General features: G+C 25.6%; 2 protein-coding genes across 2 annotated transcripts; one reads left to right on the forward strand and one right to left on the reverse strand.

The window, feature by feature from the left end:
* The first annotated feature begins 1,172 nt into the window (after positions 1 to 1,172).
* On the forward strand, positions 1,173 to 3,082 carry LOC129615167 (serine protease easter-like). The gene is made up of 5 exons (XM_055530264.1): positions 1,173 to 1,176; positions 1,826 to 1,968; positions 2,154 to 2,295; positions 2,361 to 2,408; positions 2,478 to 3,082. The coding sequence occupies exons 1-5, from the start codon at positions 1,173 to 1,175 to the stop codon at positions 3,080 to 3,082; spliced, it is 942 nt and encodes a 313-aa protein (XP_055386239.1).
* Positions 3,083 to 3,803: 721 nt separating this feature from the next.
* LOC129615168 (uncharacterized) lies at positions 3,804 to 10,896 on the reverse strand. The gene is made up of 7 exons (XM_055530265.1): positions 10,588 to 10,896; positions 10,116 to 10,270; positions 9,841 to 9,988; positions 8,833 to 9,561; positions 5,101 to 5,270; positions 4,746 to 4,887; positions 3,804 to 4,543 (listed from the first exon to the last, which is right to left on the reverse strand). The coding sequence occupies exons 1-7, from the start codon at positions 10,655 to 10,657 to the stop codon at positions 3,837 to 3,839; spliced, it is 2,121 nt and encodes a 706-aa protein (XP_055386240.1). The 5' UTR covers positions 10,658 to 10,896; the 3' UTR covers positions 3,804 to 3,836.
* Between the last annotated feature and the right edge of the window lie 7,270 nt (positions 10,897 to 18,166).

The following is an 18,166-nucleotide window of genomic DNA, read 5'->3' on the forward strand; positions in this document are numbered from 1 at the left end:
TTTAGGAATTTACTAAGTTATTATGTGTCAAATTTAACACAAAAAAAAATAAAACATTAAAAATAAGATTATTTTTACATTAAATTTTTAAAATAGTAAATATTGAATGTATTATTAAAAATATCTTGCACAAATATGCAAATCTCTGTCGGAAATACTGAAAAAGTGGTACCTTAAAAATATTAATATGAATTTTGACATTTCGCCGCGAAAAATCGCTGTCATTTAGTTTTCATCTTGACTCGGGAACGTAATGTGTGAACTCAATTTAAAGCTCATGAAATTACTTTGCTCTATATTCCCGTATTCTAAAGTTCAGTGAAATTTGTGAATTTATGGAAAACCCACATTTCACCATTTTTGTGAAAATTAATGTAATTTGGTTGCACTTTTTATTACATAAACGTTGAACAGAAATTCTAAGGTTAAATAATATTAAATTAATTATAGTGAGTGCTGAATATATATTGTTAATATTCGTGTATTCATTTTTAATTTTATTGCTTAATCATTATCTTATACCTTCCATATCTTTCTATAAAGTCTAGTAACATATATAAAACTAACTGAGTTTAAAAACAAGAAACTAAAGGTTTTACATTGTCACACAACTTCACGTTAAGATATGAAAGCCTATATACTTTTTCAACTAGTGTTGTTTAAATTTGGAATATTTGTTTTATGTTGTAAAAAAACTTTTTTTACAACATTTAAAAATTTTTTGACAAAACCTTGGCTAACGAAATTATGTATCTATATATACCGTTTTCTGCTAATTAAAAAGCCGCCATCTACTTTTTTTGTAATCAAGTTAATTAATTAGTCAGCTAAAGTTTCAAATAACCAAACTTAGGAAAATTCGTCGACGTGAGCAGATGAAATATGTTTGTATAGAATTTTTTCAATAGATGATGATATTGCAATTTTGATATTTTAATTGAAGTCGATCAAGTATATTGTTGAAAACTTGAAAAATTTATACAAAGCTTCTTCTTTATTATTTTTTCTGTTAATTTGAAAAAAACTAATTTGAGAAATTCCTTTTATGTTGAAATGGTAAGTAACAATTTAAACTCAAAAGAAGTTGTGATCTTATTTAAACTTTAAGTAAGAAAATTTGAAGTACACATGTTTACGCTTTTTCAACATCATTTTAATCTTCATATACGGAAATGAGTAAGGCACTACACATATGATCAGAAAAAACCGTCAGAAACATTTTGTATGAGGTTTTTCTTAATATTTCAAGGTATTTTCTGACCATCATAAGTAGAGCCTAAACCTTAAAAAATGTAATAAAAATGTAAAATGAAGTTTCCCGTAAAAAATATTATTTTAAGTTTACGTTTTTATTGTGAAATTTTTTAATTTGCTTATAAGTTTTGTTCAAAGTTCTTCCGATTTTTTTGTAATCGTACAATAATTAATCTTTTTTTATGAAATATAGGAATTGGCTCCGTTTTTTTGAAAATTGCTCCCTTTTTTGAATATTTCTGCTCTCCACCCAAAAAATCAGACGACAGCCCTGGTTGTACTGTTATAGAATACCGATTTTAATTTCGCTAACATGCACATCAAAAGAATAATTTTTATCTGGTTCAGTATTTTTAAAACTTCAGTGCATATTTGGTAAAATAAAACGCAACGAAAGTTTAAAAACAAGAAACTAAAGGTTTTACATTGTCACACAACTTCACGTTAAGATATGAAAGCCTATATACTTTTTCAACTAGTGTTGTTTAAATTTGGAATATTTGTTTTATGTATGAAAACTATTTAAGGTAAAAATAAAATAAAATTAAAATCAATTTGGTCCATATTTCAGCGAAAATATGCCCAGAAAATCAAATATGCGTTCCAGTTGAACATTGTTCATCGGTTAACAACACCCTTTATAAACGAGATTTGAACGAATCGGAGATTAATTATTTACGAAATTTGGAATGTGACTTTAAAAAAACTATATATGTAAGTTTAATATTGGAATTTCAAATTTTTAATTATCTAAATGGAAAAATGAAAGTTTTTTGTAGGATTGCACCAAAATTTAGATATATGGACATGATACCAATAATTTCCTATCAATTATTCATAAAATTTTTTGTATTCGTCAAGCAGAAGTATTGAATATTATTTTTAATAATTTATTCAAGGTTTGCTGTAATTCGTCACTTCCGAAACCTGGAGAATGTGGGCGTATTTCTATCAGTACCAAAATAATAAATGGTCATGACACATATTTAGGACAATTCCCTTGGGTAGTTTTACTTGGTAGAAGATGGAGGGAAAAAGACAGTAATGGACCTGTGCTTCCTTCATTTTGTTTTCATAATCCTTAAATTTTTTTTATTTCTTTTTAGATAAAACAGGAATTTCATATGAATGTGCTGGTTCGATTATAAATGATCGTTATATACTAACAGCAGCACACTGCGTAAAATTCTTCAGTTTTAAAAATTTTAAAGAATATCTAACAGCAATTGAAATTGTGAAAATTGGTGAATGGAACATTGAAACAGATCCAGATATAGACAGAGATGTTATTGGTGATCCTGTTATTAAAGCTGAAGTTGAAAAAATTATTCCGCACAAAGAGCATAGATGGAATAAAAGATATGATGACATTGCATTGATAAAATTAAAAATGAAAATTAATTATACAGAATTTATTAAACCGATATGTTTACCACATAAAGAAGAAGTTCTCGATGGAAAATTGGTAATCGTTGGTTGGGGTGAAAGTGGAAAAAAAATTAAAAACAATGAAAATAGTGAAGATATACTGGAAAAAATACAACAGCATGCTAGTTTGGACGTAGTTGACAATAATGAATGTCGCAAGAAATATTTGAGGTACAATTTGAAATCAACCCAAATGTGTGCTGCATCAGCTTTTAGTGATTCATGTAAAGGTGATTCTGGTGGTCCACTGATTGGTTTACAAACAAATCATTTTCCATTTTATTATTTTATAACTGGTATTGTCTCATTTGGAAAACATTGTGGTACACTAGGAGAACCAGGTGTATATACTGATGTAAGAAAGTACATTGATTGGATTCAACAAAATATTATTCATTAGAGAAAACATGATTTGTTTAATAAAAACTTCTATTAAAAAAGATTTTATTTCAGGTGTATAATTTGAAATAATCTATCCATATAATACATAAATATGAAAGTATGCGGTCCTACACTAAAAGAAAAAATTTTTTTTAAAAAGGTATTAGCCAAAGATTTTTCGAACCTTTTCCAGAAGCCATTCTGAGCTAAAATTGTAAGTTTTCATAATGTAATATTCCCATAATTGTTGGAAAGTACTCGGCCAAATTTATAACTATTATTCCTTTATTCTAAGTTATATGCTATAGTCGATTACGTATTTGCTAATACCATATTACTGCATCTTGAGAGATAACCAAAATTTGCGCTTCTGATACGGGCTATTATATGTGAAATTATTTAGAATTCTAAAGCAGTATATCAGTTATAAGGTAGGTATGACCAAAAGATTTAAGAGATTTTTAATCGTCTCGAATATGAATGAGATTGGAAACTTACCATATGGAAAGTTTTGTACTTAAGTCAGTTCGTTGCATAGTTTATCAAAACTTAAAAACAATAGATTGCCCTACTATTTCGTGCTTCTGTAGACTGACATCAGACTATTTAACACAAAAATGTAGAAACGTGTAGGTTACGAATTCGACATAAAATATTAAGTTTTTAAAAATGAAATCGTCAAAATACATGTTATAATGATATTGAGCATTAACAATTTAAAAAAAAAAAAAAAACAAAAATTTAATACAAATATAATATTTTTTTTTATTTCCTCAATGAATAACATTTTGTTGAATCCAATCAATATATTTTCTAACATCGGTATATACACCAGGTTCCCCTAGTGTTCCGCAAGCACTTCTACCAAACGACACAATACCAGCTAGATAATAATAAAATATTGGATTTGTTGTGTTAATACCAACTAATGGGCCACCAGAATCTCCACCACATGAATCACTCCCTTTTGTTCCAGCACATAATTGTGTTGATTCTATTTCAAAATTGTTATAAATTTCATCACATAATTTATTGTCAATTAAATCAACTTTAGCATATCTTTGAATTTTTTCCATATCAAATTCTCGACTTCCATTAATTTTACCCCAACCAATAACAATTAGTTCTTCATCATATACCTCATCCTTATGTGGTAAACAAATTGGTTTAACAAATTTTGTAAAATTTATTTTTTCTTTCAATCTTATTAAAGCGATATCATTATACTTCTTATATAATCTATATTCTTTGTAAGGAATAATTTTTTCAACTTCAGCTTTAATAACAGGATCTCCTATTGTACCGTCATCTTCATCTGGATCTGTTTCAGTATTCCATTCACCCAATTTAATTATTTCAATTGTTTTTATTCGTTCTTTATAATTTTTAAAACTTAAGAATTTTACACAATGTGCTGCAGTTAATATATAATGATCACTGATTATTGAGCCACCACATTCATATGAAATTCCAGTTGTACCTACAAAAATATTAATTTTTTCAAAAATAGTTAAAATTTTATGTGTATAAAATCTGTGGTCTCAATTCAAAGAATATTTTTTGAATATTGATCACAATATATTTCATTTATCATTAATCCTGTTTTTAGTTTCTCTTGGTATTCGAAGTTAATTTTTTTTTGCAACCACAAATATATTATAAGTTTAATGATTGAATATTACCATTCGCTTCTTTCCATCTTCTACCAAGTAAAACTGCCCACGGAAATTGTCCCAAATATGTTCTTTGACCTTTAGTAATTTTTTCTTCTAAACCTACTTTTCCACAGTCTCCCGGTTTTGGTAGTGATGAATTACAACAAACCTTAAAAAAAGCAAAAAGAAAATAATGATATTGTGGGCCAGTGTTTAGTATTATTGTTGAAAAATCTTTTGTTGAATGTAGAGTATTAAAAAAAATTCTTTCATCCATCTTCAAGCATTACTTAGGTTATGAAATATTATACAGCAAGGTCATGAACTATATTTTGATTTATTCATTGAATTAATTTCTTTTTACAAGAATTTAAATACTTACATAAACATTATGATCCAGAAATCCACATTGAAGTTTTTTCAACTCATCTTTCTCCAATTCACTTAAATTAGGCTCATATAATTTTTTATCAATTGATGAGCAATGATCTATTGGAACACAAATTTGATCTTGTAAACAAACTTCCGCTGAAACAAAGTAAATGCGATGCAGAAGTTAATTAAAATGCTTATAAAAAATTTAAAAGAACTTTAATTTACATTTTACACCATTTAAGACGAATACAAAAGCTATTAAACAATAAAAGATCATTTTTTAAATTTAAAATTAATATGCAGCTACTAAAATAAATTTTGTTCCGTGTTCTTGTTGTGTACGAGATGAATTAAATATTAGACTGAGAGGAAATAAAAATTTATTTACTGGATTTTCCAATATTTAAAGAAGGAAACAAAAAAAAATGAATTTATCAAGATTTTGTTTTTTTTATTTGAATTCGAAAATCTTGCTCTATAAACTTTAGAAACAATACAATTTATTTTGATAATACTTTGAATTTATGCGATTGAGTATTCTAAATTTCTGTTTAATTTTATTATACTTACAAATTTTGTGGCAATAATATTTTTTTCCAGTGTTTTTCTTCTGAAACGTGAAATTTGTAATTTTCAGGGAGACAATTTGAAAGGTTTCATGCAATTCTTCAGGTTTCATGCTTTAAAATGTAATTTTTCTCAATTTTTTCTTATACGTGATTAAACTTTTGCGTGATATTAGTAGAGCATTTGATGTTCATTGATATTAATAGTGTGAATATACTTATTATACAATTAGGTGAATATTACAATTAGGTGTACTAAAAATATTTAAAAAATATTTATTATTACGCTGTCATCTATAGGGGCGTAAAAATATTGATATATCTTTTAACAGTCCCAAGTTTATCGTTAATTTACAAAAATAAAAGAGATAAAATAATTAAAACTTCCTCATCTGCATATTGCAATTTGGTATTGCATTTTATTGTATTCCTGTGATCTATTTAATTTTTATATGAATATACGCACATATTATGTATCTAAAAATTTTTAAACTCACTTAAAATTAAACACCAATATTTTATTAAAAATTTTATGCTTATTTTATAATTCAATTGATACTCTGGATTTTTAATCAAATTAAAAATAAGTAAATGCAGTTAATGCATTTAATCGAAATAAAGCAAACAAAAGTACATATACACATAATTATTATTGAAATACATTATGTACACATTGTTTCATAAAATAATCTTATTTGATAATTGCTCTCATAATAAATTCAGATCAACATTTTAACATTTACATTTATTCATAAAACAAAATATTTCAAAATATTGCATACATTTGGGATGAGGTGAAAAAATGAAAGAAGCGTTTGCATAATGGTCCAATTCGATAACTAAGTAAGCGAGTTAACATAAATAAATATTTTTTTTTTTGTGGATGGCATGACGTTTACATTTAGTTTAAGCTTCAGACTTCTATTATTATTGACCATTGAGAAGAGAAACGATATTAAATATTTAAAAATAAACAGGTTTTAGATTAATAAGAATTAGTAGAACAACTCAGTTGCGACTTGCAAAATTTACGAATTGAATATTTTAATAACCATAAAATAAATAGTCAAAAATGTCATTATGAACTTTTTTTAGGGGCAATAAATTTTCAGAAGGGAGGAGAAAAATAAAAAATTTTCTCGAAAGAAAATAAGTTTTCAGTAAAGACTAATTTATGTTTGAAATTTCAACTTTAAATCTTAAAAGGTGCAGAATTTTTATAAATTCGTAGATACACGGACGGGCAGAGTGAAATTTTTAGGTATTTTTTACCAATTTTGTTTTTTTTTGAAAAGTGCTCATTGGTGTAAAAAACAAATTCGACAGTTGATGTAACAATAAAACTGTTTCAAGCTAATTAGAATTAGATAAAGAAATTCTGAGAAAAATTCACTTTCAGAATGAGATGTTTTGCAGAATGAATGAATTTTTGTTTTGAAATTTGTTATGTATTTAAATGTGATGGAAGCTTTTCACATTGAACGTATAATTAAATGATTTACTATATAAATCGTACACTAATTAAGACAGAACTACTATATAATTTTTATAGATAGAAAATACATAAGAGTCTAGTTATGCAAATCTTATTTAAAATTATGATTCGAAATATTCATGAGAAAAGATGAGCTTTCTATTTTTCTGATACAAAATTTTTCTCTTTTTTTAGTAATTAAATTCAAATAATAGAGGATTCTTAATTATATACTTGTCCAATTTATCTCATTAAATAATGTGATAATTTGTAGTATCTACCAAATATTAATATTTAAAATTTAATTAAAGATAAATAAGTAATTAAATAAATATTATATAGGTTGATCGTTCTATGTTATATTAAGAGTAGAAGATTAATAAGAATTGGTAGAACAAATCAATCGCGACTTGCAAAATTTAAGAAAATTCTGAATTAAAAGTGGAAATTAAAGTAATTGAATTAAAAATGGTAATGTGTAAATTTCCAATGAACGTAGCTCTTTTTTGAACATTTCCAAAATAATTAAATATATTCAATAAATTATATTGACTATGAAAGTTCTGGACTAATAGTGAGAGAAATTTTTCAAAGTTATCCTTCAATTTTTTCAAAAACCTTTCCAAGTGAGTCCATTATTTTAATCAAAACTATAAAAGACGTAATAAATATGCAGTATATAATTACATTTTAGAATTTCCAAATCGATTTCTTCTTGTATCTAATATTATTCCTGGATATAATCACTTACACAATATACTTTCTTAGAAGTTTTTTGAAAAATAATAATAAAGTATAAGCGTAATAATATTAATCCTGCACATTAGTAACCCTTTAGATGTACAAAGAAATAAAGTTTAAAAACTATTAATTATTTTTGATATTAAAATATTTTGAATAAGCTTCAATCATTGTATTAGAAATTAAATTATTTTACAAATTAATTCTAATAATTATGTGCATCTAGCATACCTTTAAATTTAAAAAGTTAAGGAAAAATATTAAATTTTTCACTGTGGTGCTCAATTGTTGTAAAAGAATCGCATTTATTATATTATCCTGATAATTATTATTATTTGAAATCATAATACGCTTATTTGTGTCAGAGATAAAGTCAGAATTTAAATATTTAAACTTAATTTTTAAATATTTTTTCGCAATTTGTTTAAAAAAGAAATCAATTTTTTCTAAAAGGAAACTACAAATATATGTACATCTATACATGCCCCAAAGTGAAATCCTTTTCCACTACATATTAACAATTTTTATTTATATGTAGCTGTGTTCATATAATATAAAAAAAACATTATTTATGTATACAACGTTATGTATAATATGTAAATAACTGAATTGAACAATGTGGGTTCATGTAGGTATATAGAAGAAACCCATATAGGTGTATACCATATATTATGGTCTATTACGAATGATTCATGCTTGGTTAAGCAGAAATATTGTTTTTTAATATTTACTTGACATTTGATAAATTAACATTCACAGATTTAATATGATATTAGATTTTTAAATAAAATTTAAATAAACATAAAATTTAAAAAAAAGAAGTGCCTAGCATTTTTTTTATTTATTAAATCAAAAAATTTAAAAATATGTAGTATATAAAGCATTATAACATATTTAGAGCTACATATACAGTTTCAGAAAAAAACAAATTAAATTAAGAAAACTGAACAATATTAACCAATGTGTTCTATATGTTCATTTATCCATTTAAGATAAGATTTTACATTTGTATAAACACCTGGTAGTGTACCTTGACCGCAATCTTTAAAACCAAACGAAGTTATTCCAGCTAAATAATGATATATTCTAAATGGATTTGATGTATTATAGCCTACTAATGGACCACCAGAATCGCCTTGACAAGAATCAAAACCGCCTGTACCACCAGCACATATTAGTGTTGAATCAATTTTTATATACTCCTTTTGATATTTTTCAATGCAAGTTGTTAAATTCCATGTTGAAATTTGTGCAAATCTTTTAATATTACTACGTGTTTCATTTTCTGTTTTACCCCATCCAATAACAATAAGATCTTCTTCAATTTCTTGTTCTTCATCCGGTAAACATATTGGTTTTATGAAATTTGTATAATTCACTTTTTCAGAAAGTTTAATTAATGCAATATCATATAGTTTTGATGATGGATGATATTTTTCATGTACAATACATTTTTCAATATTTAAATCAACGACTGGTTCACCAATAATAGTTCTATTTGAATCCAAATCTAATACTTCTATATCAATTGGCTCTTGTTTCAAATCCCATTCACCTAAACGAACTTTTCTTATACGTCTATTAGCAACTTCTCCTATATTCTTTTTACTCATAACTTTTATACAATGAGCAGCAGTTAAAATATATTGATCATTTATTAGGGAACCACCACAATTATATTTGATAACTAAAAAATAGATAGATATTTATTATTATTATATATTAAATATATTGCATAAGTATAGGATGAATGCTTTAAAAAATGGAATTACATTAAAATGAGACATTTTTCATATAGTTGAAAACCATTGTTTCTAAATTGCATGCATGCTTTATACTTATAGGTATATAATTGAAACTGATAAATAAATGTGAATAAATTTAAAACTGTTATAATTTCTCATATACTCTTTTTTACTTGACTGTGTAGGATGTTGACTAAAATAATAAAATACAGAAAGTTTACCTTCTTCATTGTTTACATAAATTAATGTCCCAATTAATGCTGTCCATGGATAATCATAAATATGAGTTATATTTCCTCCAACAATTCTTGTTGATACTGAAAATGGTCCACAAACAGGTGGTTTTGGTAATGAAGAATTGCAGCATACCTTTTTTTTTTTTGAAAAATATATTTTGATTTTATTTATTATTAATTTTTTTAATATAATTTTTAATTAAATATTTAGGATAGACTTTTTTTTCTGACTATTTTCCGAAGTTATATTGGTAACTAACATAAATAGTTTCATCTATGTATGCACACTGCAATTTTGATATTTCTTTAATTTCAGAATCAGTTAGATTTTCATCATATAATCTTTCATTTATTGATAAACAATTTGATATTGGGACACAAATTTTTGAGCTATCACATGTCAGACCTGCATTAACTAAAATCAAAAATGAAAAATAATTTTTAGTAATTAAATGTTATTATAAATAAAATAAAAGTTTTCAAAAATAATGTTTGAATCCTAAATATGAAAATATTTTAGTTTACATGTTTTCGAATTGCTTTAGTATTTTCGGTTTAGTATTTTCTATTCTGCTGGTCTTTTAGTCTTTATTTAACGAAATACTAAACCATTCATTTATTCAATACAACATTCTGTTTTTGTTATTCATTATCTAACAAAAAGTGACCCTAAACTATGTAAGTACATTATTATTATTGTACATCATATCAAAATTACACACACATACTTACGTTTAATACAAAAACATATCAAAGTAAAATAAACGATCAGATTGACATATTTACTAATCGTAACACTCATAATGACCACCAAGTGATCTCAGCTTTATATTCAAGCTTTTTTTTTGCCTGGATTTTTATGCGTTAAGAAATAAATGCATAAAATTTGCATCAACTTAAATTTCTTTCTTATGTATTTTCAATTCAAATGAAAGCTTTCTTATAAATTCATGAAAACCAGCAACAATTACTTGTTGTAAGCTGAACTTCTATAAATAATGTACAATTAACCGCTTTCAACAAATAGTATTGACTTTACACATGAAGATTAATCGAGAAACTAAAAGCTTAATTTGAAATCTTGTTTTACAAGTTAATTGAAGAATGAAAAAAGTTTTCTTTAAGCTTTTGGTCTTAAAAGTGATTTAAAATCGTGTTCGCTGTCACTTTGTTTATAATTTCAATTACTTAGTACATTTATCATTTATAAAGGGGATTCCTGTATATTTGTCATTAAAAATGTATGTATAATAATAATATATTATTAGATATTATACGAATACATGCATATGTCTACATTTACTACAATAAAGTGTCACGTTTAATAAATATAGAATGTGGAATTGTGTTTACACGAATGACACTGGTTTATCGTACAATGATACAAACAGATATTTTCGAAGTCAGTGCTTGTAATTAATAATAATTAATAAAATTTTAAATTATTTTTGCTTTACATATAGACCACCCTATTTCAAAAAATTTCATGGGTATAAGTAAATAAAATCCTATATAAGAAAAAGATTTCCATATATAAACAGGGTGATTCAGAGAGCTATACCATTTGGTTAGAAGATCGAAAATGGGTAAAACTTTTGTTCCGAACTGGATGCCAGGTATCAAGGGTTTCCGAGTTCCAGGGGTTTAAACGAAATTTAACGAAATTTTTACTTATCTAAGTTTTTTGGATTATAACTTCCATTCTGAAAAAGATAGAAAGTTCAAAAAATAGTTTCTAAAAGACCTAAGGGCTTAAAATAGATATGCTGCTTGATTCTGTATTCCTTCGGGATACTAAGCATTCGAACTTTAAGCAAAATTAAATTTTTCTCCTGTTTTATATTTTTCAGTTTTTTCTAACTGAATAATTTCGTAAGAAAATTTTTCAAACATTTTGGTAAGAAAATTTTTTTATAGAATTTTTGCCAGCTGCTTAAACTTTAATTTAAGCCCTCAAATATTAAAAAAATTTTTATGGTACAGAAGATATAATACAAAAACTACAAATATTGCGGGCAACAAATTCAATTGAAATCAAATCGGATGTTAATACAACTAAATTTTAATTCAATTTAATATTCCTTTATCAAAAAGTTCGGAAAATACTAGTTCCTTATCAAATCATTTACATACTCCATTTTGTTATAAAAAATTAAATTTTCCTTTTAAAAAAATTTTTTTTCTATTAAAATAAATGAGTTATCAAAATTTATATGGCATGTCTTTAAAAATTTGTTCCAGCTAGATAAATTTAATAACTTCAAATGCCAAATGGTGTCTAGTTTCCGAAAAATATTTTTTCAAATTTTTAAATTGCACCCAATTTGAGAAAAATGCATTTAAAAATTTTAAACCATATAGGTATCATTTCTTATAAAAATTGGCAAAAATTAAAAACCTATAAATTTTTTTACCAAGAAAAGTTTCGAAAAAAAATTTTTTGATTACTAGATTTTTTTTGTAATACAAAATTCTAGTTTTTCTTTTCAAAAATCATAAATTTTTTAAATTCAATTTTTGTTTTTCAATTAAAAATTTTGTATAAAATTTCGCTACAATTTGATTATTGTTTTGCTACATTTCAATAAAAACAATAAAATTCAGATTTTTTATCAAAATAACGGCTCTTAAAAATGTCAAATGTTGTTTTGAGTGACCCTTTTCATCAAAAATTAATGACAAATAATAATTAGAGCGCTTAAAATCAATAAAAATCAAAAATAGTGAAAAATAAGGCCTTTAAAATCTTCACTTAGAAATGATTCTTGTGCTACATCTTCTGTAACATAAAAAAAATTTTAATGCTGGAGCACTTAAATTAAAGCTTAAGCAGCTAGACAAAATTCTATAAAAAAAAATTTCAAGGTTTTAAAAAATTTCTTACGAAATTATCCAGTTAGAAAAAACTGAAAAAATAAAACAAGGGTAAAATTTAATTCTCCCTAAAGTTCGAAAGCTTGGTATTCCGAAGGTACATAAAATACAGAATCAAGCAACATGTTTATTTTAAGTCCTTTACTACGTCTTTCAGAAACTCTTTGTTTGAACTTTCTATCTTTTTCAGAATGGAAGTTATAATCCAAAAAACTTGGACAAGTGAAAATTTCGTTAAATTTCGTTAAAATCCCTGGAACTCGGAAACCCTTAAGATCTGGCATCCAGTCTGGAACAAAAGTTTTACCCATTTTCGCTCTTCTAACCAATGGTATATGTTGTTGTATAGCTTTCTGACTCACCCTGTATACAAAAAAAAAAAATTCACAAGTCACATATTCCAATTTCCAATCACGTTCAAAATTTAAATATTTGGTATTTCTAATGAGAGAATTTTCTCATATTATTTATACGTTATAGTGTTGCGAGAAGTTATAATACTCTCTTCTCTTCAATTACTGTTTACACTATGATAAGAATAATTACATATTCGTTTTGTTTTTCATTAAATATATTTTTTGTAATCATGTAGAAATAAAATTCTGTCCCTGCTAAAACGAACAACAACAAAATATAAAGGTTATTAAACTGAGATGTTAGATAATAATTTTAACATTATCTCTCTTTAAAATAATTACAGATTATTCTTTGAATTTGTTTACTAATTTGTACTCCAAAATTTTATTGCATAACAGCGACTATTTTAGTTTACCAATAAAAAAGAATTTATAAAATGAAAAACGTGAATTCCAATATGAATTCTGCTTCATTTTTACCAAACTGTATTGAAAATTTTTTATTCTGTATCTTTTTTACAAAAGATAAATGGTCACTCCACTAAGTATAGCTAGCGTGTACTTATAATATAGTTATTATCTAATTTTTACACCCCCAAAAAAATATTTTAAAAGCTATTTTTCACAATTTTTAAAAATACGCCCTTATTAATAGATATATGTAGATATATGTATGTACATTTAGCGCCATAAAATTTTTCTTTTTCTTTTAATAATGCCTTAATTTTATTACTTGTCATAATTACTCGATTAGTAAATACCTTCACAAAGACAAAATCTAAATTAAAATAGTTTCTTAATAGAATTCTTAAATAGAATTGTAAATATTGTGAAATTTATTCACACAAACTCAATATTAATGTAATTTGAATTATAGTCACACGTTTTTATGAAATTTTACAATGTTATACGTTATATACAGGTACAACTTCATTTACAAAATTAATTTTTAGTTATCATTTATGTGCCTATAATTAAATTATAAGTAACACTATAATCAATAACATACATATTTCGTAAAATTAGCAATTATAAATAGAAGAATGATTACAATAATTACCAGGTTTTAAAAATATAATTTTTGCATATATTTGAATATAAAATGAGACACAATAATTCACAATTATTTTTATTGATTAATTAAACACCAGTTTACAATACGGAACTACAGAACAAAAACTATATGATAAATTGTGAATAGCTCATTTGTAAGTTTTAAGTAACTTACTTTGTATTTTTTTAATACCAGTTAGAAAGATATTATTTAATACTCGTAACCATTCCATTTATAAGAAACAGATGATTGAATATTGACTGAGTTGTTTGTGTTCTGCAAATTGATTATTGCAGTTCTTAAACAAGCACTATTTAATTTGATCGCGACAGAATGAGTGATTTAAACAGCTACCGTGCAATTACATTCGAATAAATGTCACGATTGGTTTGTCTTTGTATAAGTTCCTATAGAATAGCTACTATATAACTTAAAAATTAATTTTCTTATTTTCGGGTATCAGTGTATCACAGAGTGGATATGCTTAACACTATTTTTTCTCATTTTTTGTAAATATTGAATATTGTTTTTTTTTCTTTATTTTCATATCTTAAATAGCTTTACAGCTTTATGTAAAATGCTTTCGCAATTACATTCGAATAAATGTCACGATTGGTTTGTCTTTGTATAAGTTCCTATAGAATAGCTACTATATAACTTAAAAATTAATTTTCTTATTTTCGGGTATCAGTGTATCACAGAGTGGATATGCTTAACACTATTTTTTCTCATTTTTTGTAAATATTGAATATTGTTTTTTTTTCTTTATTTTCATATCTTAAATAGCTTTACAGCTTTATGTTACAATTTTTATATATAAATGAAAATCTATATGTATGTTATGTTTATTGCTATATATCCCCTTATATAAATTTATGTGTACATGTAAAACTTTTGCCCACTTATTCATTGTTATCAATATTATTACTTTTTATAGAAATTGCAAAATAGTAGGCACTTTTTATATCAAACTATTGAATGTGGTTACTGCGGTGTTCATAACCGTATTATATTGATTTGTTTAATGAATGTAAGTAGGTGTATGACATAATAAAATGTGTATATCATATTTAATTTGTTCATCCATTTGTAATATAAATACAGCTGGCTTAAACAAAAGTGCAATAATTCTGACAATTATTTTATTAAACTGTTGCCAATACAAAGAATCAATGTACTTTAACCACTCTAAGCTTTCATACGAGTAGTTAAAAATATTGCTTTATTTTTTTTCTGAAAGTTGAAAAGTATTTTAGCTACGATTCCTAACACGAAGTGCCAATTTGTTATTGTACGTATACGTAATTTTAAATATAAGTATGACATATTAGAAAATTCATAATTGCTTTTCTTTTTCCGAAAATTTACTCAATAGCAGAAAGACAGAAAACCCTTTAAGTTGAGGATAAAATTTTGCAATTAGCCAAAATATACTCTACTTTATTGTTGCTGAATGTGTACGAGTAATACGTGTAAAAATATTTTAAAATTAAAAATGTATCTAACATTTGCGTAAATTATGTTTAAGGCACTGTAAATTTCTCTATAAGGTACTACGTGCTTCTCACTTTTCAACTTAGTGTGAAAATGGCTTTTAGTTTTTTTAATCGTTTTAAGTCTTACTACTAAATTTAACTATTCATTACTTTATTTAGTTCACTCTCGATTTTCGATTATCCTAATGCAATTAACTATTGCATCTGCAAAATCATTTTACAGCCAGATAATGTCCAGTGCGAAAGCCTAAAATGTGTTTTTTTTCTAGCTAAATTCACAAATTAATAAACTATGCAGATTTGCAAATGATATGGAAAAAAGTATAGCATGAAATAGTCAATAGTCTAGGGTCTAGGCAAAATAATAGCAGGTAAAAGCTTTTTTTCTATTGTAATACAAAAAGTTAAAATACTTTCAGCAAGTGAAAATAGTGCTTTTAAAAACAGTCTAGCTATGTACTGCGTTATTAAAATTATTTTAATTCATACACGAATATGTTTCAAAAATTGCATGCATTTAGGATTAGCAATGCATGAAAACTTTAAAAAAAGCAAAAAAAATTTAAAGAAGCGTTAACATAATGCTCCATTTTAAGGGAGTCAGGGAAAATAACTATATTTTTTAGTGGCAGGTCATTTACCGTTAGCTTTCTGCATTTATATAGAAAGTTGATAAAATTTGCAGTTTCGGGCATATTAGGTTCCAAAACTTCAGATTTTACTTCGCGAGATGATAGCTTGAGAGGGGGTGGAGATGGAAAAAATTTTCTTCTAACGAAATGAACTATTTATGAATATCTAAGAGCTAGTGAAATTTCACACTCCCACAACCTGAAGTCTAGAAGAAAAACGACATTAAAAATTTGTAAAAAACGGATTTGAGATAACGGTCAATTTTAATAGCCATTTTGTTTTTGGAAAGTTGAAGCCAGGCATTACTCTTGTACGTTTACAGAACGTAAAAAATGTTTCTGGTTCATCTACAATAATTGCTTAAAAAATGGCATTCTAAGGACTTTGAGGGGCTATAGCTTTTAGAGAGCGAGATAGGTGAAAACATTTACAGAAATGAGTTTCTGGCAAAGATATATGTATATTTCCGCTTTCTATCTTCAAGACTGTTTTGTAAACATGTCTATGGCACCTTTATAAGCCGTTATTTTCAAAATTTTTTGGAATTGTTTTTAACACATTTAAATAAAAGATTTTAAAGCTAATATTTTCTTATAACAGGTTTTTTGTATTTTCTGTGCTAAAATATTCTCCTGCAGTAACTTCAGCTAATGTAAATAAGAAATAATGAGATGAAAACTTTCTTAATTTTTGTACAGCTGTACCTTTCCTTTGCTAGTTCAAATATTTACATATGTACATATTTAGAATTTGTACATATTTAGAATTTGTTCATATGTACATATTTAGAATTTCATCTGAATTTATTTACTGTAACACAAATGAAACACTTGATAGAATCTCATAATTATTAATAACAACATTCGATTAGGGAAATTTATGATCAAAGCATAGAATCACGCTTATTATTTGAATAGTTTACAAATGCAGCCACGTGTATTCTGGTATTAATTTGAATAGTTCATTGATTGATAGCAATGACATATTTTTCCAGTTTTAAAATTTATTTTTGAATCGTCATTATTGCGAACATTTACATTTATCAAACAAAATTGTGTAGGTCAAGAATTTTTCATTGATTCAAAATAATTTATTAAAGGGGAAAATAACAAAAAGAAAAGAAGGAATTTATTAGCAATTTAACTATCTCATAAATCAAATAAAATTTTATCGCTGACACAATTAATGTCATTGCACTTGCAATAATAATAAAGTTGGGTCAAACCAATGGTTTGTATTGTAGCACTTTTCCCTTCAACAAGTGAAAATTCTGCTTTTAAATACAGTCTATGTATACCTATCACACTATTAAAATTATTTTCATTCATATACGAAACTATTTCTAGGATTGCATATATTTAGGATCAACGATTTATGCAGTCTTTGAAATAAAGCAAAAATTAATATAAAAAGGGATAAACACAATGCTCGATTTTAAGGGTTAATTGTGTGAGTTAAGAAAAATAATTATATTTTTTAATTTCACGGAATTTACCGTTAGCTTTTTGCGTTTATAAAAATTTGGAAGAGCTTGCGGTTTCGGAAATATAAGGTGTCAAAAATTCAAATTTTACGAATTTCAAGAGGTGATAACTTGAGAGGGGGTGGAGATGGAAAAAAATTTTCTTCTAACAAAATAAACTATTTATTAATATCTAAAATCTCCTAAAATTTCAAGCTTCTACAGTCTGGGGTCTAGAAGAAAAACGAAATCAAAAATTTGGAAAAAAAGGACTTTAAATAACGGTAAATTTGAGCGGCCATTTTGTTTTTCTTAAGTTGAACTATAGTATACCGCGCAAGGGGAAGCAAGCCACTGCCTTTCTGCGTTTGCAAAATTTCAAAAATGCTTATGGTTTCATTGCAACAAATATTTAAAAAAGACCATTTTTAGGGTT

Source organism: Condylostylus longicornis, unplaced genomic scaffold (genome assembly GCF_029603195.1).
Source record: "Condylostylus longicornis isolate FDR11 unplaced genomic scaffold, ASM2960319v2 ptg000135l, whole genome shotgun sequence".
NCBI lineage: Eukaryota > Metazoa > Arthropoda > Insecta > Diptera > Dolichopodidae > Condylostylus > Condylostylus longicornis.